The 27,702-nt window shown below is 42.3% G+C and overlaps 1 protein-coding gene across 1 annotated transcript; it reads left to right on the forward strand.

Annotated features, from left to right (window-relative positions):
* Positions 1-23,146: 23,146 nt before the first annotated feature.
* Positions 23,147-26,539, forward strand: LOC124673042 (putative disease resistance protein RGA3). Its single transcript, XM_047209176.1, has one exon. The coding sequence runs from the start codon at positions 23,147-23,149 to the stop codon at positions 26,537-26,539; it is 3,393 nt and encodes a 1,130-aa protein (XP_047065132.1).
* Positions 26,540-27,702: the final 1,163 nt, after the last annotated feature.

Consider the following 27,702-nt stretch of genomic DNA (forward strand, 5'->3'; position numbering starts at 1 on the left):
TGTTGGAACCTTGCTCTTTTGGGAGTGTGTTATCTCATTCCTTCTTACATGTTTTATTTGCTTGAATGAGATAAATCTTTGAGCTCTTCTACTTAGTTCATTAGTTGAACATTGTTGAACAAATCTTTTGTGATTTGCTTCTTTGATATAATTTGGACAACAAACTTGTTTGGTCACATCTTTATGCCTTCTTGAATTCATTTGGTATTTTTTCCAAAGTGTATCTTTCTTGGATCTTTAAAGTCTTTGTGCATGCTTATATGTAATTTGTTTATACTTGTAGCATGCTTGCTTTCTTTGATCCATTATATAGGGTATACTCCATCAAATCCTATATGGCTAAGATGTGCATGAAATTCCAACTTCATCTAAATATGCACATATTGATATGGAGTGTATCCTATGTATTGTGGTTAGTCTAACCATTTTGGACCCAATAAGTTTGGGGACCAAGATGTACTTGAATGTTGTTTTAGGTACATTGGAGATGCAATGGAGGCTTGTCTCATCTATAAGGAAGGTGTTGTCACCATATGAGAATTGGAGCCAAGCTAGGATGATCGATGAACTCTTATCTACTACATCATGCCATTGCTATCTCGGTAACAAGTATCTTATTCATGCATACTCATATAGCATCCAACCTCTTGTAGGTTGCATCTTGGCATGAAATTATTTTATTTGAAAATTTTGTGGTTCTTGAAAAATCCTTTTTAAAAGAAAACTTCTTATTGTACATTTGAGTAATTTGAGAAGATGCATACGATAGGAATATATATAAATCATGTTTATGATTCACCTATCCCAAATATGCCCTCTAGCAATTTATTGCATATCAATTCCTCAAAGAGCTCTTATGTGCAATATTGATGAAATTGCGAAATAAATCCGTATTTGTGATACTTGTTGCCTTTCTCAAAATTTCCAACTAGCTTTACTTCCCTTATTGTTAGTTGCGATGTTTTTGAGATTTTCTTGATTGAAGTTCATACATATACCATAAGTGAAAATTTGGAGCCATAGGCTATATATATGCTTTTAAGCAAACATCCTTTGGTATACTTTATGACTTCATCTTGGATATCATGTCTTATTTATTTTATTAACCTCTTGTGTATGCATGTTTCTTTATGGATCATCTTGTCCACTTTAGAAACTTATATACATGAGAGCGTTAATCCATCATCTTGATATCCTTGTTCTTTGCCGACCATCTTCTTATTCTTTTGATTTTAGTGGTGTTGGTAAAGAAGATTTATGAGTGCTTGGTTTATTTTTATCTTCATGCACTCATAACTCGTATTGTTGGACTCAAGTTGTTCTTGATAAACATATTCTCATTATCTTGTGTATGTTCTAAATGATATAGAGGGAGTGAGGATTCCATGTTTGTGCATATTGTATTCAAATGCAAACATTCTAAATTATGCACGAACCTTGGGGAGCTTCCTTATTTCACTTAGAGCACTATATCTCTCTTATCATGACATCTTTGTTTGTCCGATTTGATCTTTGATTGCTTGCTTTATTTGTTAAAGCTTTCTTCACCATGTTATCCTTGTGCAATCTTTGATCCTCAATATAGTTTGACTTCCTTCAAGTATTCGTCATTGGATATGTGCATTTGATTCAAATTATGAGAAGTGCACACCTTAGGGAGGAACTCACATTATATTGGCTTTCTAAATTTTTCACCCATTTTGGCACTTGATGCCAATGGGGGAGAAGTTTAGAGGGTTTAAGGGAATGGTTTTATACTTAAGTTTGGTTTGTGCTTAAGTGTTTTGCCTCTCATGCATTCCATATTTATATGTCTTGCATGGTTGTATATATATAGTGGAAACTATCCCGAAGGTTAATATTGACAATGTATGCAATGAATTCATGTCCATCACACGTGCATACATTGTGGGGGAGTTTGCACTATATATGTTGGTTCTACTCACATCCCTTGCATTAGTTGTAGTTGTGTGAGTAGAGCTGGTTTTGATATGGGCTAGTAGCTTCGTGTTACTTGACCATTTCAAATACAACCTCTTGTATACAACTTATTCTCGGATAAGTTGCATACTTGTCTCTAATATTCATTATATAAACCCTCTTATTGTGGTTGTCATCAATTACCAAAATGGGGGAGATTGTAAGGGTATATTGCCCCTATGTGTGGTTTTGGTAATTAATGACAACTCCTATGGACTAATGTTTTCATTGAGTTTATATGAAGGAATATTCCATAGGTACTACTTGTATTCCATGTGTTGGATTCAAGTATGGATGCCATGAAGATAAAGATATACCTTGTGTATTGGCATCAAGATCATCGATTTGAAGATATATATGTGATATGATCAAGAAGAAGAAATGAAGATGGAGTTCTTATGTGGAACTCAATATTAGCCATGCTCTAGCTTATGTGATAAGCAATGAATGATCAAGATCTTGAGTGCTTGATTTCAAGTGAAGAATTCAAGTTATGGTTCTAAGTCGGTGTCATGATAGTCTCATAAGTTGAGATATGGTTGACTAAGATTTAGAGCATGCAAACAAATGAAGAATTCTATATACACCTCAAGATAGTATGATAGAGCATGAGAAGATACAAGGTTGACCAATAAAAGGGTGAAGAATAGATTCAAGTTTGGTCAACACATGAAGCATGAAGAATGTGCCACGTAAAGTCATGTGGTACGATAAGCCTTGTCAATTATGCTTTATGAACTAACCCATCATATATGTGCCCTTGTGTTGTCTATATGGGTTAGGTATCTTTCCATGGGCATGCATCGAAAGTGAGATCTCATATAGTCCATAAGAGGATGACATCAAGTGGTGATCGTCATCAAGGTTGAGTTGGGCAAGTTCAAGTTGAGCATCTCAAGAGGATCATATGCTTGAAGCTTGATGTCCATTTGGTGATAATGGACATGTGAAGATGTGCATCAATGGAGCTTTCCCATCATGGTGTATAGGGGAGCATTTGTGAGTCTTCACGAAGCAACAATGATCAAGTGAGGCATTCCGGCTTGAGTGGAGCTTGAAGAAGTTATCATCAAGATCAAGCGGGATGCGCAAGGCAAAGGTATGGCCTTGCTAGGTTTCCCTTTTACCGGTCTCAAGGTGGTTGTTGGGAGACCGGGTTATAGGATACATAGCCGCACTATCAAGAGGGGCTTTCAGTTGGGTAACTTGATCACATCATCTTAGGGAGCTCAACCCTTTGCATTCCATAAATCTTGTTGCTTCTTGGTGTTTCTCTGTGTGAGGTTCTTGAGCTTGTTGCTAGCTTTACAACAAGCCCAAGTTCATCGAAAACAGAATTCGTATGCATCTTCTATTGCGTTTTCGAGCTTGGAGGTTTTACCGGTGTCTCTTTTATAGATAGGTCAAAACATTCATCTTGTGGTTTTTACTCCGTGGGTGGACAATGATGTTTCTATGCATAAAGTTGTAGGGCTTGTTGTTCTGATTCCAACAAGCCCAAGATCATCGAAATCGGAGTCCGGACGCAAAAGTTATCATGGTTTTTGTAAAACATGTTTTCATGTTTGGCCCGGTGACGCCGGCTGTCTCACCAGCTTGTCCGGCACAGACCGGCTCCCACACCGGTGCCAACCGGACGGTTTCCAGGGGGCTCTCAGGGCCGCCCGGTCCCTGGCCCGGTCTGACCGGCTCTCCCGCCAGGCGGCCCGGTCCCTGGCCTGGTTTCGGCCCGGTTGACCAGGCTGCACGAAAAACTCCCAGATCTGCCCCAAATGGTCATATTTCGTTTGGCTATAAAAGGGGCTTCTTCCCCAACAGTTTTCTAGGGTTCTTGAGCACGTTTTTTACCACCATTGTTGAACCTCTTGAGCTTGCGTCCTCTCCCTTCCCTCCTATGATTCTTGCATATTCTTGGGGGATCTGAAAGAGGAGATCTAGATCTACAACCTCCACCAATCCATTCCTCCTCTAAGTGAGGGGAACTCTTGGGATCTAGATCTTGGAGTCATTTGTTGATTTCCTCCATTGTTCTTCCTCTCTAATCTCATCCTAGCATTTGTTGCTTTGGTGGGATTTGAGTGTGAAGGATTTGAACACCTCTAGTGTTCTTGCTTTGCATCATTGCATAGTGTTGAGCTCTCCACCACGATTAGTTCGAGTGAGAGACCGTGAGCTTGTTACTCTTGGAGGGTGACCTCCTAGTTGGCTTGGTTGGTGTCCCGGTGACCTCTTCGTGGAAGATTGTGAAGGGGCCCGGGCTTCTCCTTCGTGGAGCTTGTGAAGTGGTTGTGGAGCTTGCCATCTCCGGAGTGGAGGAAAAGCTAGCCATAAGGAAAGGGCTATTCCTTCGTGGGATAGGCTCGGAGAATAGGGTGAGCCTTCGTGGCGTTGGGGAATCATTCGTGGGACCTCCACCCCTCCAAACGTGACGTACCTTCTTGCAAAGGAAGGGAACACGGGAATACATCTTCGTCTCCGCGTGCCTCGGTTATTTCTATACCCGAGCTTACTTTCCTTGTGATAGCCATCGTGCTTGAAGTATATATATCTTGCTATCACTTGTGCTACATATATCTTGTGCCTATCTTGCTTAGCTATAGTTGTTGTTGTTGCACTTAGGTGAGCCTAGCATATTTAGGATTTGTGCTTGTAAAATAAACATTAGTTAAATTCCGCATTCTTACAAGCCAAATCCGTAAGAGTTTTTAAAACACCTATTCACCCCCCCCCCTCTAGGCGACATCTCGTCCTTTCACTCCTGTACAAAGGTCCTTAGGAGATGGATCTCATTTGATTTCTCAATTTTGATGAATCTCAACTTTTTTGGACATCCATATCGGGAAAGCAAGAACAACAGATATTTGGACTTTTGCCCAGCTGAAACTTCCACCATGTGAACATGGCTTCAGTTGGCGGCCAAATGTTCCTCTCTAACAATATGCATACTCAAATCTTTGCAACTCATGGTAAATCTCCCTTACTTCAAACAAGATGAGCATGCATAGTAATTCACATGATATTCAACAAAAGCATATTGATGGTGTTCCCCATGACAGCATGGTTATCACACAACAAGCAACTTATAAGAACTAAAAATGCATAAAACATAGTACTTGCCATAATAGTTTTTAGACTACTTATCCATGAGCTATAATTTACACAAAACAGGTGATTATTTTTGAAGGTTTAAAGGTAGCACACACGCAATTTACTTTGGAGTGGCGGTGAAATACCACATATAGGTAGATATGGTGGACACAATTGGCAACTTTGGTTTTTGGTGGTTAGATGCACGAGTAGAGCTCATACTCAGTACAGGTGAAGACTAGCAAAAGACTGGAAGCGACCAACTAAGATAGCAATAATGGCCATAATCATGCATAGCGACAAAACATTATCAATCAAAGCATAAAGTGATATTACAAATCAAAAACTAAATAATCATAGAGGCTTTAGTTGACTGGTTATAGTCATAACATGGTATAAGCATGCGCCAAGTCAACCCAATAAAGCATCAAAGGAGAATACCACAATGGTATGCTTTTATGATAGAAACTGTTGGAGATATGCCCAAGAGGCAATAATAAAAGTGTTTATTGTTATATCTTAGTGTTCATGATAAATGTTTACATCCCATGCTATAGTTGTATTAACCGGAAACATTAATACATGTGTGTTTTGTAAACAAACCAGAGTCCCCAGTAAGCCTCTTGTTAAACTAGCTTGTTGATTAATAGATGATCATGGTTTCCTGATCATGAACATTGGATATTTTTAATAACAAGGTTATGTCATTAGGAGAATGATATAATGGACACACACCCATAATAAGTGTAGCATAAGATCAAGTCATCAAGTTCGTCTTGCTATAAGCTTTCGATACATAGTAACCTAATCCTTCAACCATGAGATCATGTAAATCACTTATATCGGATGGGTACTTTGATTACATCAAATGCCACTTCGTAAATGGGTGGTTATAAAGATAGGATTAAGTATTCGGAAAGTATGAGTTGAGGCATATGGATCAAGATTGGGATTTGTCCATCCTGATGACGGATAGATATGCTCTGGGCCCTCTCGGTGGAATGTCATTCAATTAGCTTGCAAGCATGTGACTAGGTGACAAGGGATGACATACCACGGTACGAGTAAAGAGTACTTATCGGTAACGAGGTTGAACTAGGTATAGAGATACCGATGATCGAACCTCGGATAAGTAAAGTATCGCGTGACAAAGGGAATCGGTATCGTATGTAAATGGTTCTTACGATCACTAAGTTATCGTTGAATATGTGGGAGCCATTATGGATCTCCAGGTCCCGCTATTGGTTATTGATCGCAGAGGAGTCTCGATCATGTGCGCATAGTTCACGAACCGTAGGGTGACACACTTAAGGTTCGATGTCGTATAGTAGATTTGGAATATGAGTTGGAGACCAATGTTGTTCGGAGTCTCGGATGGGATCCAAGACATCACGAGGAGGTCCGGAATGGTCCGGAGAATAAGATTCATATAAGGCAAGTTATTTTTCAGGGTTCGGAAAAGTTCGGGAATTTTCCGGTGGAAGACCGAAGGGTTTCTAGAAGGTTCCAGAGGGGCCACCCAAGGGCCCATGACCCAGGGAGGGGCCACCTGAGCCGAGGGGGTGCAGCCCAGCCCTAATGGGCTAGGCACACCAACCCTCAAGGCCCAGGTCGGCCAAACCCCCTAGGGTTTAGGGGAAACCCTAAATAAGGAAGGCTTGGGGGAAGGAAAGTTCCCCCCTCCCCCTTGCGCCGGCCCTAGATGGGTTTGTGCTTGGGGGGGCAACCCTAGCCGACCTCCCCCCTATATAAAGAGGGGAGGGGGCAGGGTCGCAGCCCACCCCTTCCCTCTAACCCTAGCCGCCACCTCTCTCCCTCCTCCTTCTTCCTGCGCAGGCTTGGCGAAGCCCTGCAGGAATTTCTCCTCCACCACCACCACCATGCCGTCATGCTGCTGGGATTCCAAGGGGATCTACCACCTCCGCTTCCCGCTGGAACGGGGAGAGGAAGGACGTCATCGACACCGTACGTGTGACCGAGTACGGAAGTGCTGCCGGATTGCAGTACTGGAAGGATCGTCTAAATCAACCACGAGATCTGATCTCGTTAAGGCTTTGGATCTACGAGGGTTAGTTTCTCATCTATCTCGTTGCTCCGATCTCATAGATTAGATCTTGGCTTTTCCATAGATTGGATCTTGGATTTATTCGTCTTTGCGATATAATTTTTTTGTTTTCCATGCATCGAACCCTACAGTGGTATCAGAGCCGTGTCTATGCATAGATCTGTTGCACGAGTAGTACAATGGTTTGTGGGGGTTGATGCTTCTGTTGTCGCTTGCTTTTTGTGCACTTTGCATCTTGCGGGATGGGGGGATGAAGCGGCCCGAGCTAACTTTACATGACCTCGTTCATGAGACTTGCTCCACGCTTGACATGCAACTTGTATTGCATAAGTGGCTTTGCGGGTGTCTGTCTCTCCCACCATAGTTAAGATCCAATTTGCAATCTGCACTTGACAACACTTGTATCAGCATTGTGGTTCTTGTTCGTAGGTAGATCCGATCTTACTCGAAAGCTCCAAACCACGTAAAACATGCAAACACTTTTTAGAGGCGTCTAACTTGTTTTTGCAGGGGCATGTGATGTGATATGGCTATGTGATGATGACTATATTTGATGTATGAGATGATCACTATTGTATTATGGCAACCGGCAGGAGCCTAATGGTTGTCTTTAAATTTGTTAATACATGCGTGTCTATTCACCATGTAATAGCTTTATTTCATTACTATGAGTTAGTAGTTGTAATAGTTGCTATGGATGGTGGACAGCCATGAAGCAGCGCCATGGACCTTGGCACAATGCTGGTGATGATGGAGATCATGCTCATGTGCTTTGGAGATGGAGATCAAAGGCACAAGAAGAAAAGGCCATATCATATCACATTATCCATGCATGTGATGTTAATCCTTTTATGCATCTTATTTTGCTTAGATCGCGACGGTAGCATTATAAGATGGTCCCTCACATTAATATCAAGATAATAAAGTATTCTCCCCTTGTATGCACCGTTGCAAAAGTTCTTCGTTTTGAAGCATCTCGTGATGATCGGATGTGATAGATTATACGTTCACATACAACGGGTGTAAGCCATGTTGCACACGCGAAAATACTTGGGTTTGCTTGACGAGCCTAGCATGTACAGACATGGCCTCGGAACACAGGAAACCGAAAGGTTGAACACGAGTCATATAGATGATATGATCAACATGTTGATGTTCACCATTGAAACTACATCATCTCACGTGATGATCAAACTTGGTGTAGTGAATTTGGATCGTGTGTCAGTTAACAACTATGAGGGATGTTAAATTAAGTGGGAGTTCATTAGTAATTAGATTAAAACTTGAACTAATTATCCTGAACATAGTCTGAATTGTATTTTGAATTAATTTGTAGAATTGGCATCCATTATCTACCATGCGCTAGTCTTGTAACTGAGATAGAAACACTGTTAAATCTGACAAGTAACTTTACGGACTGGTACCATATTGTTAAAGAATCAAGAATTGATTAAGTCTTATTGCAAACTTTTGGTAAACCTCACATTGCTGATTCAAAGAGCAATGTTTTCAATTAGTACCTAAAATCATCTTGTCTTCGTGAAACTTGAAGTTCAAATCCGTTTGAAAAGCAAAGAGCTGAAAAGTTTGTTTTCAGAAATAAGCAAGGTGTGAGATATATGTGATATCTAAGACCTTATTGCAAGATGATAGAATATAATTTAGTGAGACTACATAAACTCATAAGTTTTATGGGAATGTACGAATGTTGAAGACACTAGGCGTCCCGATCCTCCAACTAGTTGGGCACTAACGATATTCGCATATCCATGAAGTGGTCGTCCTTAGTATGCACTGTTGCTAAGACTCGTCGTTTCGAAGCATCACGTGATGATCGGGTGTTATAGATTCTACGTGTGCAAGCCATATTTGCACATGCGAATACTGAGGTTAAACTTGATGAGCCTAGCATGTACAGACATGGTCTCGGAAAGTCGTCATGATTTGATGGATAAAAATTATGAGTGAAATTGTTCATCACATTAAAAGGTTACTAATAGAGAAATCTGGAACACTTGTCATGTGATGATCCACTTCAAAGTAAGAACCTCAAGGTTATTGGTATTTGACCAACAAACCTAGAAGTTATTGATGTTGAAGTATTTTCTAAAAAATGAGGAAAGCCAAAAGAGAAACTACAAAAGTTTTTGGCAGAAAGAAAGAAAAGACTAGAAAGTCTAGCTCAGGTGTATATAGATAATATACATGCCATGAATGTATTCTTTGTTTAGTCACACTATGAAATTCTTAGGTATTTGTACCATATTGGTTGGTATGAGAAGTCATAAAACACAACGCAATATAAGAATATAATGGCCTAAGTGACTGACAAGGAATGTGGTAAGAATGCACGTCTGGAACAAAAATAAAGTGTTATTATGTTCGTCGTTGGCATTCTACCTAGCCCTTCAGATTTATAATAAAGAACTTTATAATTGTTATTTTGTTCTGGTCAAATGAAAACAATGAGTTTTTCAAATTATGGCCGTACTCCATGTACGATGGAGAGGTTATTATAAATCTTAATGGTGAAACACACATGCATAACACTGACGCTAAAATGCCATAAGGCAAATGATGAGAATTCCACTTATTTGTGGAACCGCCATTTAGGTCATGTTAGAAAGGAACGCATGAAGGAACTCCATGCAAATGGATTTTTGGAGTCATTCGATTTTTGAATCGTTCGGCGCTTGCAAATCTCTTCTAAAGGGAATGACTGAAATACCGTTCATAGGCCAAGAGTTGAACAGGCAACTAGCTTAGTGGAAACATACATGATGATGTATATGGTTCTTAGGCATAGTTGTGTGCGGAAGATTCATCTACTTCACGAAAACTTCCAACAATGAATTGAGTGTATATATATGGATATATTTATTCAATGAGGAAGAAGTTTGAAACATTTGAGTAGATTCAAATAAATTTCAGCATGAAGTGGAAGTCATCGTAATGGAAAAATCAAATATTTATGATTGGAAATATTTGAATTACGAGCTTTAGCGAACATCTAAGAGAGTTATGAAATTGTTCCACAACTCACGTTTTTCGGAACACCATAGTTATGATGGAGTATTCGAGAGACGTATCCAAACTTTGTTAGATTAATGATGAGATAAAAATAAAATGATGCCATTATATTTTTGTGGATTATGCTTTAGAAACTACCGCTTTTACACTAAATAGTGCGTCATCATAATCCGTTGAAATGACACCATACGAGTTATGGCGTGGGTATAAACCCTAATAGTCCTTTCTTAAATTTTGGTATGCATAGCATAAGTAAATGAGTTTACAACCAAAACCGTATGAATGTCTTTGTTGTTGTCCCAGAGAACAAATTGGGAATTCTTTCCACTATGAAGTCAAAGACAAAAGTGTTTGTTGATGTTACTTGCTTATTTCAAGAAATTGTTTCTAGCGAAGTATTTGAGTAGGAGAACAATGGAACTTGATAAGGTTGATGAACCTGAGCATGATGATCAGAGTAGCGCTGCATCGGAAATGGTTCCGGAAGCGGCCACGACGATCATGGCTCCCATGTCTACAAAGTATTATAGTCATGGAGATCGAAGTACCCATTGAACCTTGTAGGTATGGTTTACTTTGTGATCAAATAATTGATTTGTGGACAAAGTACTGATTTTGAACAATAATAAACCAACTACATACAAAGAAGCTATGATGGGCCCTGACTCCGTTAAGATGGCTAAGTGCCATGAAATCCAAAATAGGTGAATACTTTTTGAAAGTAAATGGATCTATAAAATTGATGGACATGGATGCAATATCCTTGAGGAAGCTCGACTTGTCGAAAAGTTGTTTACGACAAAGTTCAAAGAGTTGACTACGATAAGATTGGATCTTCCGTAACGATGCTTATAGTCTATGCGGATTATTCTAGAAATCTCTACATATTTCTTTTATGAGATATGATAGTAGGATGGCAGAAATACATTCCGTACCAGAAGTGTGTATTAAGGATGTATACTAGATACAACCTAGAGTTTTGCTAGTCCGTGGAATACTAGATAGGTATACAAACTTCACTGGATGAAGTGAGTATCACGGAGTTGGAATCTTCACCGGATGAAATAATCAAAGAGTTTTTGATTTTATCAGAAGCGATGAAGATGCTTGCATTTGCAAGAAATTAAGTGGGAGCGCTGAGACATATTTATAATACTTTATGTAGATGACATATCGTTGATTATAAATAGTGTAATCATGTACTTGATGTGATTAGAAGGTTTCGTTAAAAATTAACTTCAATGAAAAGATGTGGACTAAAAACATATTTAGCGTCAAGATCTATGAAGATAGATTGAAACGCATAATAAGTTTAAGTCAAAGTACATAGAATGAATATTGAAGTAGTTCAATATAAAAACATCAAGAAGGTGTTCTTTTCCATATGGAGGTTTGAACAAGACTTGAGTGTATTCGACACTCAATGAGTAAAACAATATGAAGTGATTTTAGATCACGAATAATATGTACACAATCAGATGTCCTATGCTCTAAAATGTTACGAGCATATACCAGAATGAATCATGTGATGATCATTGGACAACAGTAAGAATATCCTTGAGTACTTTGGAAGAGCCAAGGATATATATAGTTTTGTATGAGGTAATGACAAACAAATCGATGTAAGGCGTTGCACCGATATTAGTTTGGTCACATATAAAAAAATAAATTTCAATCTCAATTAGGCTAAGTGTTCATTAAAAGGTAGCACAATGGGCTAGAAGTAGTCTATGCTAGATTTAGATGAGTTCTAAATATTGTGACGGAATCTATAAACGAAGGCAGAGTATATCATTGTTTTGACAATGACCGAGGGTGTTTGAGTCGAGGAGTTCTTTGAGAACTTGGTGTAGTTCCGGTAGTGTCAGAATTATGAGGCTATATTGTATGTGACAATATTGGTAAGATATTTCAGACTACAGAATTAAGGTTCCACCAGAAGACCAAGCATATACGATTAATGCCGACTCATTTGAAAAATGAGTGATGCGTGGAGACGCGAATGAATTGCAAAATACATACGTTTCTGAGCGTGTCAGATTCGTTGACTGAAACCTCTCCCATGAGCAAACATGATAAGCACCAGAAGGCCATGGTGTTAGATCTTTACAAATGTTAACTAGATTATTGACTCTAGTGCAAGTGGGAGACTGTTGGAGATATGCCAAGAGGCAATAATAAAAGTGTTTATTGTTATATCTTAGTGTTCATGATAAATGTTTACATCCCATGCTATAATTGTATTAACCCGAAACATTAATACATGTGTGTTTTGTAAACAAACTAGAGTCCCTAGTAAGCCTCTTGTTAAACTAGCTTGTTGATTAATAGATGATCATGGTTTCCTGATCATGGACATTGGATGTTGTTAATAACAAGGTTATGTCATTAGGAGAATGATATAATGGACATACACCCATAATAACCGTAGCATAAGATCAAGTCATCAAGTTCGTCTTGCTATAAGCTTTCGATACATAGTAACCTAATCCTTCGACCATGAGATCATGTAAATCACTTATATCGGATGGGTACTTTGATTACATCAAACGCCACTTCGTAAATGGGTGGTTATAAATATGGGATTAAGTATTCGGAAAGTATGAGTTGAGGCATATGGATCAAGATTGGGATTTGTCCATCCTGATGACGGATAGATATGCTCTGGGCCCTCTCGGTGGAATGTCATTCAATGAGCTTGCAAGCATGTGACTAGGTCACAAGGGATAACATACCACGGTACGAGTAAATAGTACTTATCGGTAACGAGGTTGAACTAGGTATAGAGATACCGATGATCGAACCTCGGATAAGTAAAGTATCGCGTGACAAAGGGAATCGGTATCGTATGTAAATGGTTCTTACGATCACTAAGTTATCGTTGAATATGTGGGAGCCATTATGGATCTCCAGGTCCTGCTATTGGTTATTGATCGCAGAGGAGTCTCGATCATGTGCGCATAGTTCACGAACCGTAGGGTGACACACCTAAGGTTCGATGTCGTATAGTAGATTTGGAATATGAGTTGGAGACCGAATGTTGTTCGGAGTCTCGGATGGGATCCAAGACATCACGAGGAGGTCCGGAATGGTCCGGAGAATAAGATTCATATAAGGCAAGTTATTTTTCGGGGTTCGGAAAAGTTCGGGAATTTTCCGGTGGAAGACCGAAGGGTTTCTAGAAGGTTCCGGAGGGGCCACCCATGGGCCCACGACCCCGGGAGGGGCCACCTGAGCCGAGGGGGTGCAGCCCAGCCCTAATGGGCCAGGCGCACCAACCCTCAAGGCCCAGGTCAGCCAAACCCCCTAGGGTTTAGGGGAAACCCTAAATAAGGAAGACTTGGGGGGAAGGAAAGTTCCCCCCCTCCCCCTTGCACCGGCCCTAGATGGGTTTGGGCTTGGGGGGCAACCCTAGCCGACCTCCCCCCTATATAAAGAGGGGAGGGGGAAGGGGCGCAGCCCACCCCTTCCCTCTAACCCTAGCCGCCACCTCTCTCCCTCCTCCTTCTTCCTGCGCAGGCTTGGCGAAGCCCTGCAGGAATTTCTCCTCCACCACCACCACCATGCCGTCGTGCTGCTGGGATTCCAAGGGGATCTACCACCTCCGCTGCCCGCTGGAACGGGGAGAGGAAGGACGTCATCGACACCGTACCTGTGATCGAGTACGGAAGTGCTGCCGGATTGCAGTACTGGAAGGATCGTCTACATCAACCACGAGATCTGATCTTGTTAAGGCTTTGGATCTACGAGGGTTAGTTTCTCATCTATCTCGTTGATCTGATCTCATAGATTAGATCTTGGCTTTTCCATAGATTGGATCTTGGATTTATTCGTCTTTGTGATAGAATTTTTTTGTTTTTCCATGCATCGAACCCTACAGAAACAACACATGATTCTTTAAATGACACATTATGCACTCTCAGCCATTTGAAAAAAGTCATGCTAAAATAATAAATACTAAGCATATGACAAGAATAACATGCAACATGACATGCTAAAGTCTATGCCACAGTCTAGACAAGCTTCCTTTTGCATCACTATAGTCATGAAATATTTTACTCGTATCCAACACCAATCAACTTATTTGAAATAACTCTCAGAGATGAAATACATTATGGACCAGAGATCTAATCATACACAAATAAAGAATACTAACGTGCTCTGAACAAAATTCAAGTTAAAGAACAAGAGCTAAACGCAGTACCAGAAAACTAGAAAACTCGCAGAACAATAATAGTGAAAACTAGAGCGTTCTACGCAATTAAAAAGGAGCGAGTCTTTCTCCAAAAAAAATGTGCCGGGATCCAACATATGCTATAGAAAACAAAACAAAACAAAACAAAAAACAAAAATAAAGACGCTCCAAGAACAACACATAGCGTATGAAGCAATAAAAATATAGCGTATAGAGAGATGACCTATTTCTTTGTTGATGAAGAGGGGATGCCTTGGGCATCCCCAAGCTTTGACGCTTGTAACTCTTGAATATGTCTTTGGGGTGCAGGGGCATCCCAAGCTTGAGCTTTTGTCCATTCTTCATCTCATCACATCATTCTTCTCTCCCTACACTTGAAAACTTCCTTCATACAAAAAATTCGCACAATTCTTCATTAGCAGCATTAGTACAATCAAAATAAATGAATCCACTTGTGTTCAGTACTAACATATATCAAGCATCTATTAAAGCATAAGCTACTCTAGCAACCTTTCAAATAGTTCTCTGATAAAAAAAACTCAAAAAGAAAGAGATTTAAGAGGCAATTGCAAATAGTGCAGAAATCTGTCAAAACAGAATAGCAGGTAAAGATCGAAATTTCCGAAAATGCTCTGTTGCTTATCTCGAAAAAGGTAAACTAACGAAACTTATATAATAATCTGGGGCATATGCATAAAAAATGACAGCTCAAAATTCCGCTCTAGCTATTTATAATAATTTTTATGGTAACAGCACAGAATCTGTTTCGGGACAGCAACTTCCCCAAATATTACTTTCTTCCTATTAGAGGCTATTCTTGACACAAAAATGAAATAAAAATGATAAGGAGAGGTCATTACAGTAGTAATAACTTCCAAGACTCAACACAAAGAAAAATTACTGTAAATAAAACATGGGTTGTCTCCCATAAGCGCTTTTCTTTAACGCCTTTCAGCTAGGCGCAGTAAAAATGCGAGCATCAAGTATTATCAAATGAAGAAGCATCAACATCATAAATGGCAGAAGCCTTGCGCATACCTCTCTTCTTTTTAAGCTTTTTCATAGGGAAACGATGAGAACCACCTTGTGGGGTGGTGAAGATCATGATACCTTCCCCAAAATCAATCCTTGCACCCAGGATTTTTAGCAGTGATCGCCCAAGAGTGATTTGTCCTTTTCCTACACATTTATTGACAAGATAATCAGTAGATACCATCCTTCCTAAAAAAATTGTATGCACTCCTTCAACAATTCCAATGGGTAATATAACAACATTATTGGTAAGAGATATTTCTTCTCCTCCCTCAGAAAGTCCCCAAAGATTTAAAGACTCGTAAATATCTCTAGGCATAAGGCAAAATTCAGACATAATATCACAACGAGCATAAAAAGTTTCACCACCTATATCAATTTTTACTGAAGGGAGCCAATTTATGGGTTCAGAATTTATTAGAACTTGATCACATTTCTCCCGAAGCATACTATAGCATTCATTCAATCTAGTTGTGCTTGTCTCAAGAGTGTTTAATCTATTAAAAATGCTCACAAGGGATGAATCAAAATTACTAGGTGAGCTATGTGTTGCAATCAACTTTTTTTTATGGCATTAAAAGCTTAATCTCCATCACAAAGAAGGAAATCTCCTCCAGCTACTGTATCCAAAGCATATCTATAACGTAGAATAAGACCAAAATAAAAGCTACTAAGGAGCAAACTTGAAGTCATTCTCGGTTCGGTTTTAATGTAAGAACTATTAATTCTAGACCAAGCGTCCTTGAAACTCTCCTCACTCCCTTGTTTGAAAGTGAAAATCATCTCCTCATGCGACATAATAACAGGAGCAGACATTTTAGCAAAATTAAAACTAAGCAACAGAAATAACAGCTATAATAGAAACTATTTTTTTGTCTGTTTTAGAGATAAAGACAACTATAAAAGTAAACTATTTTTTTGTGTGTGTTTTTGATATAATAAAGTAAACAAAACAAAGTAAAGTAAACTAAGCAAACTATAACAAAGTAACGAGATTGGAAATGAGAGACTCCCCTTGCAGAAATCCTCTTTCTCCCCGGCAACGGCGCCAGAATACAAGCTTGATGGCGTGTACTCGACGTATGCGGACACGCTGTTGGGGAACCCCAAGAGGAAGGTGTGATGAGCACATCAGCAAATTTTTCCTCAGTAAGAAACCAAGGTTTAATCGACCAGTAGGAGAAAGGCGTGACTTCTGAAGGTGTTGCTGGCTGACTAGTGGCAGGGCGCACTACCGGCGTCAGCAACAATGTAGAACCTGCACACAACACAACCAAAGTACTTTGCCCCAACTTACAGTGAGATTGTCAATCTTACCGGTTTACTGAACAAAAATGATTAGACATATCGAATGGAAGGAGATGTTTGCAAAAAGTAAACAGAACATGATTGCAGTTGAATTTATCAGTAAAGGAAATAGGATCGGGGTTCACAGGTCACTAGAGGTGTCTCTCTATAAAGAAATAACATGTTGGGTGAACAAATTATAGCTGTGCAATTGACATAATATGGATCGATACATGACAAGATGATTACTATGATAATTTGGTATTGGGCATTACAACATAATACATAGACCGTAATCCAACTGTGTCTATGACTAATAATCCACCTTCAGGTTAGCGTCCGCACCCCTTCCTGTATAAAGTTGCAAGCAACAGACTATCGCATTAAGCAATGTGTGTAAAGTAAACAATAGAATTACCCTTGGATAAAACATTGTTGGGTTATCCCTAGTAGCAACAACACATCTATAACCTTAGAAGTTATAAAGTCACTCTCCCAAGAAACTAGAGGCATGAACCTACCATCAAGCATAAATACCCCCTCTTGGAGTCACAAGTATCCACTTGGCCAGAGTTTCTACTAGCAACAGAGAGCATGCAAGATCACAAATAACATATCACATGAATATATAATCAATCTTAACATAGTACACAATATTCATCGGATCCCAGCAAACCAAACATAGAGGATTACATAAAGATGATCTTGATCATGTAGGGCAGCTCACAAGATCGATACATGAAGCACAAAGTGGAGAAGACAACCATCTAGCTACTGCTATGGACCCATAGTCCAGGGATGAACTACTCACGCATCACTTCGGAGGCGGGCATGGTGATGTAGATGCCTCCGGCGATGATTTCCCCCTTCGGCAGGGTGCCGGGAAGAGCTTCAGAACCCCCCGAGATGGGTTCGGCGATGGCGGCCGCGATGGAACTTTTCGTGGATGGAGGCTCGGGTATCCAGGGTTTTCCCGAGAAGATGTATAAATAGGCAGAGGATTCAGGTCGGTGGGGCGCTTGCGGGCCCCACACCTACCCTAGGCGCGGGCCAGCCCTAGGCCGCGCCTAGGGGTGGTCTGGGCGCCCTGGTGCGCCTCTTCGTCCCCCCTCCGGACTTCATCTTCGTTTCGGTAAAATATTGACTTCGGCTTTTGTTTCGTCCAATTCCGAGAATATTTCATGTACAATTTTTCTGAAATACAAAAACAGCAGAAAACGAGAAGCGGCCTTTGTGTCATCTTGTTAATAGGTTAGTGCCGGAAATCATGTAAAAGTGCAACGAAGTGTAAACAAAACACATATGAATTGATGTAAAACAAGCATGGAGCATCAAAAATTATAGATAAATTTGAGACGTATCAATGAGATCCGCGGAGATGACAGTACAAATGTTGAATCTAACGCTGGGGATACTAATGTTGATAGGAACATGGATGTAGTTCCAGGGGGGAGTACTAATGCTGCCAATGACATAGATGGTAATGCTAATGTTTGCTTGCAACCTGACATATTTGATCCCAGAAGTTGGGGTGCCCTTGATACTAAAGCAATTGACGTTTTGGTAGAGAAGGGTCCTAAGAGAGATTCATCTATCCAAAAGGGTCCTAAAGATAAATTTGGTAGAAGATTTTCTGCAATTTTATACACTAGAGTTTGCCAAATGGAGAGGAGTGTGATAGAGACTGGCTTGTTTATTCTAAAGAGCTTGATAAAGTTTTTGTTTCTGTTGCAAAGTATTCAAAAAGGGGCGGGGAAAAGGTCAGTTGGCTACTGATGGTTTTAATGACTGGATACACCTTAGTAGTAGACTTAGAGAACACGAGATTGGAGCAGAACATGTTAAACATATGGTCACGTGGTATGATTTACGTAGCAGGTTGCAAAAGAATGAAACTATTAACAACTTAGCTCGAAAGCAACTTGAGAAAGAAAAGGACCACTGGCAAAAGTGTTGCTTAGAATTCTTTTGATTGTTAAATTTCTTGCGAAACATAACCTTGCATTTCGTGGTACTAATTCTAAATTGTATGATGATAGCAATGGTAATTTCTTAGGCTTGGTTGAAATGTTGGCCGAATTTGACCTGGTTATTCAGGAGCATGTTAGACACATAACAAATGATGAAACTCACACTCATTACCTTGGTCATGGCATCCAAAATGAGTTAATACAGTTACTTGCTTCTGCAATTAAATCAGAGATCATTAAAAAAATAAAACAAGCAAAGTATTTCTCGGTGATACTTGATTGTACCCCTGATGCAAGCCACCAAGAGAAAATGTCTTTGATTATAAGATATGTTGATGTATCTTCGACTTTCGTTTGTTTTGTTGAATCTTTTTTAGGATTTTTGAATGTACATGATACCACTGGGAAAGGACTTTTTGATGTTTTGCAGAATGAACTAAAGCTACTTGATCGATTTAGACATAGATAATGTGAGAGGGCAGAGCTATGATAACGGGTCAAACATGAAAGGTAAGAATCAAGGTGTTCAAAAGAGACTTTTAGATATCAATCCTAGAGCTTTTTATACAGCATGTGGAGCTCATAGCCTTAATTTAACTCTCTGTGTTATGGCCAAGTCTTGTGGTAAGGCTAAAGACTTTTTTGGAATCATACAATGTATCTATACAATATTTGCTAAATCAACTAAGAGATGGAAGATTTTGAAAGATAACATAGAAGGCTTAACTACGGAGAGTCCTAGCTGGAATACAAGATGCCTAACTACGGAGAGTCCTAGCTGGAATACAAGATGGCTAACTACGGAGAGTCCTAGCTGGAATACAACGTATCTAGGCGCTTTCGCGTTGTTACAATGAGTTGTGGTTGTGCCTCTAGGGCTCCCAGGATCCGGCTTATAAAGGCGCCTGGATCTAGGGTTTCTACGGAGAGTCCTAGCTGGAATACAAGATGCCTAACTACGGAATATACATTGCCGTGGACGTCGAGAATCCACCTAGATCTAACTTGCCGTCATGGATCCAGATACTTCATGGGTCTCCATGGATCTGCCCACTTGTATAGGTCGGTTGGGATCTGGCTCCTGTTCCTGAGCTGGACTTCATCCATCTTCTATCAACATCAATTGGGCCGCCCGGTGGGCCATAAGCCACACCACCATCTGCGGGCCACCCGAGCTTGCCGGATCTAGGCCATGTCGTTGGCATATCCATAAAGTATACCCACAATAGTAGCCCCCGAAGTTATTCAAGATTCATCATTCCTCCGCCTAACTCCGTTCGAATTCGAAGAGCATCTTGAAGAGCTTCCCAAAATTCATCGTTTCCGACTTCATTCAGCCGAAAATCATTTGTTCTTCTGTAACGGTAACTTAGCAGAATCTTCGCCCATGCCGCACATAACTTTCTCTTTTCCCGCACGAAATTTTCGGAACTATAAATCTTTGTCGAAAAAATCGGAGCCATGCAGTTAGGTCACCGCCGCTTCAGTTTCACCGCATTTGACGTAGGATACGTGGAGGAAATCTAACGGTGCGACCGTTCAGTACTCACCGTTGGATCCGGCACACGCATCTCCGCGCGAGGTCTATAAATACCCCGATCGGACGGTCACTTCCATTCTTTCACCTCCCTCACCACTTCATCTTCCTCCTCGCCGCCCAACAGATCTTGCGCCGATGAGCTCGCTCCCGGAAAGCTTCAAGCGCCGCTACTGCAAGGTCTGCCTCGACACGACCTTTGCGCGTTTGAACGGGATTTGAGCTCCGCCGTTTCTTGGTCACGCCGAAAGCTAACGCCCCAAGTCCAAGCCTTCAATCCTTGCCGGGGTCACGGGGAACCGCCACGCCATTGCCGGTAAGTTCACCGGACTTGAAGGAGATAGATCGCAGTAGGAAAGTAGGATCCGGTTACTTAAATTTTCACTATTATGCCTGCAGCCGGAAACATGTTAGATAGATCCCCGAAAACCGATAGTTCTCCGAGTAGCCCTCCGCCCAATCCATCGGAGCCCACTTTCATCGAACCCTTAGCTTTCCTGCCCCAAACATTTTCGACATTCGCTTAGCTCAACCTTACTCCGCCTCTTCCAGCAACCTTCTCGGAAAAGTTCCGACAATAGAAGAACTGCGCGAAGAATTGGAAGGGCAAGCTCGAATGGCAGCAAAATTTCAGGAAGCGGAGATGAAGAAGGCTTCCAAAGCCCGGAACCGTGAAGGGGAGAAGGGTCAATGGTGGCCCTACGACGTTACTGAATCCGAGCTCAAGGCCTTCGAGAAGGAAGGTCTCGTGGCTCTGGGTTCTTGGAAATTTACCATGGACTCCCTCACCCCAGCTCCGGCAGCAGACGAGCGGGTCTTCACCAAGGCATGGGTGGAGCGAGGCCTCTCGCTTCTGCCCTCAGATTTTTTCTTAGAGGTGCTCAACACTTATGGGCTGCAGCCCCATAATATCTGCCCCAATTCCTATCTTCTTCTCTCCAACTTCGCCACGCTGTGCGAAGGTTATCTCGGAGTCCGGCCAGATATCCGGCTCCTTCAATTCTTCTACTGCGTGAAGAAGGAGACGAAGGAGAAGGTGATGGTCAATTGCGGAAGCATGACTTTCGTGCTCCGCACGAAGAGGGTGTTTCCGCCCCTTTCCACACATGAATCCATCCGGTACTGGAATGCCGGATGGTTCTATATCAAGAACGAATCCGTTCCGGGTCGCCACGACGGGCTTCCCGCGTTCTCCAACAACCCTTCGAAGGAGCTCGATAGCTGGAGCTACATTCCAAACCTGGCCCAGCATCCGGAGCTGGACAAAATGGCCTGGAGGATCACCAAGCCGGTCCACGACGGTCTAACCGGAATGGACCTAACTTTGAGCTGGTTCACGCGCCGGATCCAGCCGCTGAAGTACAACAAGCGGCTCATCTGCGAGTTCTTCGGAGCAGATGACCTGCTGCGGGCGACCAAGGACAACTTGCCCACGGATTCTCTAAACAAGAGGATCCATACGCTTGTGAAGATTACCCGCGGTCAGGTGGTCCCGGAAATCAACAAGGACATCTACATCAACAACACCTGCCCTCCGGTATGTTTTGCACTTAGTCATTTTTCTTTTCGTCTTTGCATGTATCTAACCTTTCAACACTTCTTTTCCAGCTCAATACTTTGGCGGAGGAAGATTTCAGAGTTGTTTTCCGCACCCCCGTCGACTCTGAGAAGGCGGAGGAAGCTCCGGAGGAAGAGGAAGAGGAGGAGGAAGAAGAAGAAGAGGAGCCCAAGAAGAAAAATGCTCTCCGCTCCTCCAAACGTCCTCGCGGCAAATCTTCCGGCCCTGACGTCGGAACCAGCGGCGAAGCCTCAGCCAAAAAGGCCAAGACCGCTCCATCCTCTAACGTTCGGCGCTACGACTCCAAGAAGGCGGAACGCGACCGCATCAAAATGCTTGCGACCGCTGGAAAAGGAACCCGCCCAACACTTCCGGAGCCACGTAAGTTTCCGGAATATAAATCTCTTTATATTGTAAGGCTAAACTTGTTATTTATTCCTTCGTTATTTTGTTCAGGAGCCAGAATGTCGTCACTTCACGAGTTACAACCCAAAAGCCGATCACCAGTTTTAGGAGAACTTCTCCGACCATCGGCCCCAACACCCCCATAATTCATTACTTTGTGAAAGCAATGTGCCATTGAGAATTGATCAGGTCGTTAACTTGTGAAAGCAATGTGTTGCGTATTAGTGGAGTCATGAAAGCAACGTACTAATACTATCGTTACTACTACGTTAAGCATTGGGGGACTAGGTTCACAAGGAGTGATTGGGGTGTTTAAGTAAAGGTGTTTAAAATAAAGAAGTAAGGATGGCATCCGGCGGAAAAAACGGGGGAAGCTAACACGTTTGGACGGAAAGAGTACTACTACCTTCGTTCCAAGAAATAAGACGCACATCTATTTTAATACAAAAATAATCATAAGAATTAAGTAACAAAATCTTGATTACTTCCTATATCTTACTAGTTTACTAGGCACACACGTGTAGCTAGATCGTCAATTTAATCTATATAATATAAATTATGTAACACAAAATTATACCATTATAAAGTATGAAATCTAAAAAAATTAATGATATATTTTTTATAATATATATCTTATGTTAAGTTGGTTAAATTGACGATCTAGGAATACGCGTAGGACTAGTAAACTAAACTGAAACGGAGGGAGTATATTATATGTAATTAGTATCGTTGAATTCGTATTAAAAAGCACTTTCTAATGATTCTAATTTTATACAAACAATCTTTATATATTTAAATTAATTTTTAATCAAATAAAAAACACATAAAACTAGGAGGCCTTGCACCCTGAATCGGAGGGAGTATTATCGTTTCGTTGACTTGGAACCAGGGGTCGTGAAGATAAGCTCGCGAGCAAACTCCATCTCCCTCTCCTCCCCTCCCCTGCCCCCCCGTACACCCACCTAAATCTCCCATAAAAGGCGATCATCAAGAGGAAGAGATGGCGGAATCAGCGTCAGCTGGCGGCTTGGATCCTGCTGTACTGGCGGAGGCGCCGAAGCTGGTCTACTCGGTTTCTCAGGCCATGGAGGGTCTGGCCGCCCAGATCCAGTCGCACGACGGGAAATGGGGCCCTAGGAGCTGGGGGTGGAAGGTCGTCGGCCCCGAGCTGGAGGTGCTCAAGATGTACATGCTCAAGATCTGGTTCATGTCCGCCGGCGCCGAGCCACAGCGCGCCGGAGACAAGGCTCTGGCTTTGCAGGCCAGAGATGCAACCTACTTCATCGACGACCTCCAGGATATGATACTCCACTGCTGCACCCTTGCCCGGCGAGCCAAGACTCTCAGCCACCAATTCAAGCTGCTTCCCGCTCTATGGTATTGCTGGAACCGCCTGCTTGGGCTGCTCGCCACGAAACCACCACACAAGATCATGAGGGACATCAAAGTTGTGAATCAAGAAACTCGCAGGATTGGCCATCTGCTACAGAACGGCGCAGGCCCATCGTCCACTTCGCTTCCGCTGCCACCTTCCCCTGATTTGGCCAGGGAAATCCTTCAGCCTAAGGTATTTGGCCGCGACAAGGAGAGGGATGAAATAGTGCAGATGCTCATCCGCGGCGGCAAGGTTGCTGCACCTGACATGACAGTCTCTATTGTTGGCACAGGAGGAATTGGGAAGACAACACTCGCCAAGATGGTCTTTGACGATGCACAAGTCAGGCAGCATTTTGATGTAAGATGCTGGGTCTCTGTTTCCAGTAGATTCGACCTAATGAAGCTCGCAGCCGAGATCCTAAGCTCGGCCCAGCCATCTTGGGATGGCTCTGCTGACACGATGGTGGATGTTCAAATGCTTCAGTCCGAGCTCCGCCAGTTAGTTACATCCAAGAGGTACCTGATTGTTCTCGATGATGTATGGAACAACATCACCGATGATATCTGGCTGGACATGCTTGCTCCTCTACGGTCTGCAGATATTGGTAGCAGAATCCTGGTGACTTCCCGCACGGACACCATGCCTCGTACCGTCGGCACATCGCAGCTGCACACCCTGCATCCGCTAAATAGCGACGATTGCTGGGCCCTGCTCAAGGTACATGCTTTTCCGAGTGATAGCGATGATGTCCATCCAGACCTCGAGCTGATCGGGAAGCAAATTGTTGCAAGAATCAATGGATCGCCTTTGGCTGCCAAGCTGCTGGGAGGTTTGCTGGGAGATACAAGGAGCAAAAGTCAGTGGATGAATATCATGGAAAAAGGATTACAAGACAACAATATTTCCCTTGTCCTACGCTTGAGCTATATGTACCTGCCCGTACACCTCAAGCGGTGCTTCACATACTGCAGTTTATTTGCACCAGGCTATAAGTTTGATCCAGCTCACTTGTCCTGGCTTTGGATTGCCGAGGGTTTTATTGAACCGCAAGACGGGGATGAGAGAAGGCTGGAAGACATAGCTAGAGAATATTTTGATCAGCTCCTTTCACGCTCATTCTTCCAGGAACTCAAGCTTGGACCCAAGACCTGCTATTTTGTGCACGACTTACTCCATGATCTTGCAAAGTCTGTTGCTGCAGTGGACTGCTTCCGTATTGAGGATGGCATGAACTCTGACATCCCGTCGACTGTTTGCCATCTGTCAGTCAGTGTGAATAGTATATCTGATCTTACAAACTTCTCCGCGCTCGAAAATCTGCGCACCTTGTTAATCCAGCCATCACTTCCGTTCTCCTTCAGTTGCTTCCAAGAGGATTTTGCTGTGAACTTAAAATGTCTCCTGGAGAAGACAAAACGTTTGCGTGTTCTTGATCTCAGTGGTTTTAAATTAGAAGAGTTGCCCCAATGCATTGTTGACTTACTGCACCTCCGTTACCTATCTCTCCATGGCTCCATCCAGAGGCTTCCTGAGTCGATTGGCAAGCTCCTGAATCTGCAAACATTATGCTTCACTGGGAAATGTTCCCTTGATAAGCTTCCTGCAAGCATTACTATGCTTGTCAATTTGCGCCACCTTCTTGTTGAAACAAAGTATATTGCTGGATTGACGGGCATTGGTCAGCTAGCTAACCTTCAGGGATCACTTGAGCTCCATGTTGAGAAGAGGGAAGGGCATAAATTAGAAGAGTTGATGAACATCAACGGTCTCCACGGGTTGCTCAAAATAAAAAATCTAGAAAATGTTTCAAGCTATGAAGAAGCCTGTAAAGCTGAGTTGAATAAGAAATCAAATCTTAGTTCTCTGAATTTGGAATGGAGCTCCGCTAGTAGAAATAAATCCCCACCTTCTGATAGAAAGGTGCTTGAAGGCCTACAGCCGCACCAAGGCATAAAGGTACTAAATGTTAGAAGGTACTGTGGCACGGAAACTCCCAGGTGGCTACAGTCATTGCAGCAGCTTAGTACCTTGCACCTTACAAATTGCAGGAGTTTGGCCATGCTTCCTCCACTGGGGCATTTGGGGTCACTCAGATACCTGCACATGAAGGAGCTGTGTGCAGTTGACCGAATTGGGCATGAGTTTTATGGCACTGGTGATGTGGCATTTCCATCCCTAAGATTCCTTGAATTTGATGATTTCCCAAGGTTGCATGACTGGTCTGGAATAGCAGACCGAGAGTCATTTCCATGCCTTGAAAGATTAGCTATAATGGATTGTCCAGAATTGGTCAAAATTCCTCCATTCTTTCCAGCTACTCGTGAAATTACCATTGAGCGTACACGATTAGTACCATATATGAGGCTTGCCTCTTTTTCTTCAACTTCAGAGAAGTTCCAGCTGGATGTATTCACAACTTCTCTTGACTTCAACGGGCTACTCAGTAAACAGCACATAGAAGCCATTGCAGCCTTAAATATAAGTGGTGCTGAAGAAATCGTTGCTACTGAAGAAACCGGGTCCTTTGTTTCTCTACAAAGGATCCAGCTTTCTCGGTGCAATGTTACGGACCAGAATTTTAGTAGGTTTCTCCAGGCTCTGCCTTGTCTGTGCTCGTTGGAGATAATAGACCTGCCTAACATAACATCTCTTCCAGCATCGGAAACACTCAAGTTTAGCACAATGCTCACCGAGTTGTCCATACGTAACTGTTGTTTGCTTCAATCTATCTTGTCACTGCAGTCTTTGGATTCGTTAAAGTATCTGGTGATCGAGAGGTGTCCTAAAGTAACAGCAAGTTCATTTCCGTTGAACTTTAAGAGCCTATCATCTCTCAAAGTGCTGAGAATATCTTATTGCTCAGAGCTCCAATCTTTACCAGCGTGTGGTCTTCCATCCTCACTAGAAACACTTAATATTATTGGGTGCCACCCAGAGTTTTCCAGGCAATCAAGAAATAGGAACGGACATTACTTTGAGAAGCTTGCAACAATACCTACTGTAATTATTCGGTGACAGAATATTGTGCAGGTATATATAAATCTCGGCTTCCTTGTTTTCCCTTTGTAATTTTTTATTTGTTCCTGCAGTTTCATTAGAAATTACAAAGATCTGCATGCAACTTCTTATATCATTATTGGCTGGGACAAATCAACATAACAACCTCTTGCTCTGGCATCAGCTCGAGCCCATGCAGCTGTCGAACCAGGCCGACACCCTCGCTTGGAAGTGGAGCGGCAACAGCGTCTACTCCGCCAAATCCTGCTACAACGCCATGTTCCAAGGATCGACCCGCGGCAGCGCTTGAAAGCTCACCTGGGCCCCGCAGCGTGTCAAATTCTTCCACTGGCTAGCCAACCTGGACAGGTGTTGGACGGCCGCGTGCCTGCAACGCCGAGCACTCCAACACCACCCTCGCTGCCTTCTCTGCGACCAGGGGATGGAAACCATGCAACACCTCTTGACAGGCTGCTGCTTCTCTCAGCAGGTTTGGTTCGAGGTCCTTGCTTGGATGCGCACTACCTGCAACCCTCCGGAACGCGACGACACGCTCCAGTTCTGGTGGCATCGAGCAAGACGGAGCTCCCCAACGCCCAGCCTCAAGGGACTGGCCTCTGTCGCCCTGCTCATCCCCTGGATGCTTTGGAAACATCGCAACGACTGTTCAATGGAGCTCAGCCCTCCGTCAACACCGTCGTCAACAACATCAAGGAGGAAGCTGCCCTATGGGCAAGGGCAGGAGCGCAAGGTCGTCGCATGATCTTACCGCAGACCTGGGATGTTCACTAGTTTACCCTGTTCTTTTATATCCACCTGCGTTGTAGCCCCTCTTAGGGGGCATGTAACCTAAAACCTTCTATCTTTTCAATGAAAATGAAATGCAAAGGGCTTTTTGCGTTTTCTTGAAAAAAAATGCCCGAGTAGGATCAATATGCTCACTCTTTGCTTTGCTAGCCCATTGTACATGTCCTGATGAAATCTTGGACCTTGCCGAAACTGGGGTTCTTTTGTAGCTCAAATTTCCATTCCAGGGAGCCATATTTGCTTGATCCTGTCCTTGTCCGATTTGCACTTTTGTGAAGTGTTCAATATAGTAGTACATGATTAAGAAAACTACGAAGTGATGGGAAGTTTGGAAGAAGCGTGCAGCTTAGTACAGAAACTCTTATAGAAAAGTA

The sequence above is a fragment of the Lolium rigidum genome, chromosome 7, assembly GCF_022539505.1.
Source record: "Lolium rigidum isolate FL_2022 chromosome 7, APGP_CSIRO_Lrig_0.1, whole genome shotgun sequence".
Taxonomy (NCBI): Eukaryota; Viridiplantae; Streptophyta; class Magnoliopsida; order Poales; family Poaceae; genus Lolium; species Lolium rigidum.

Bases quoted from the DNA above. Each gene is read 5' to 3' on its own strand.
- LOC124673042 (XM_047209176.1), top strand. From the start codon at position 23,147: ATGGCGGAATCAGCGTCAGCTGGCGGCTTGGATCCTGCTGTACTGGCG.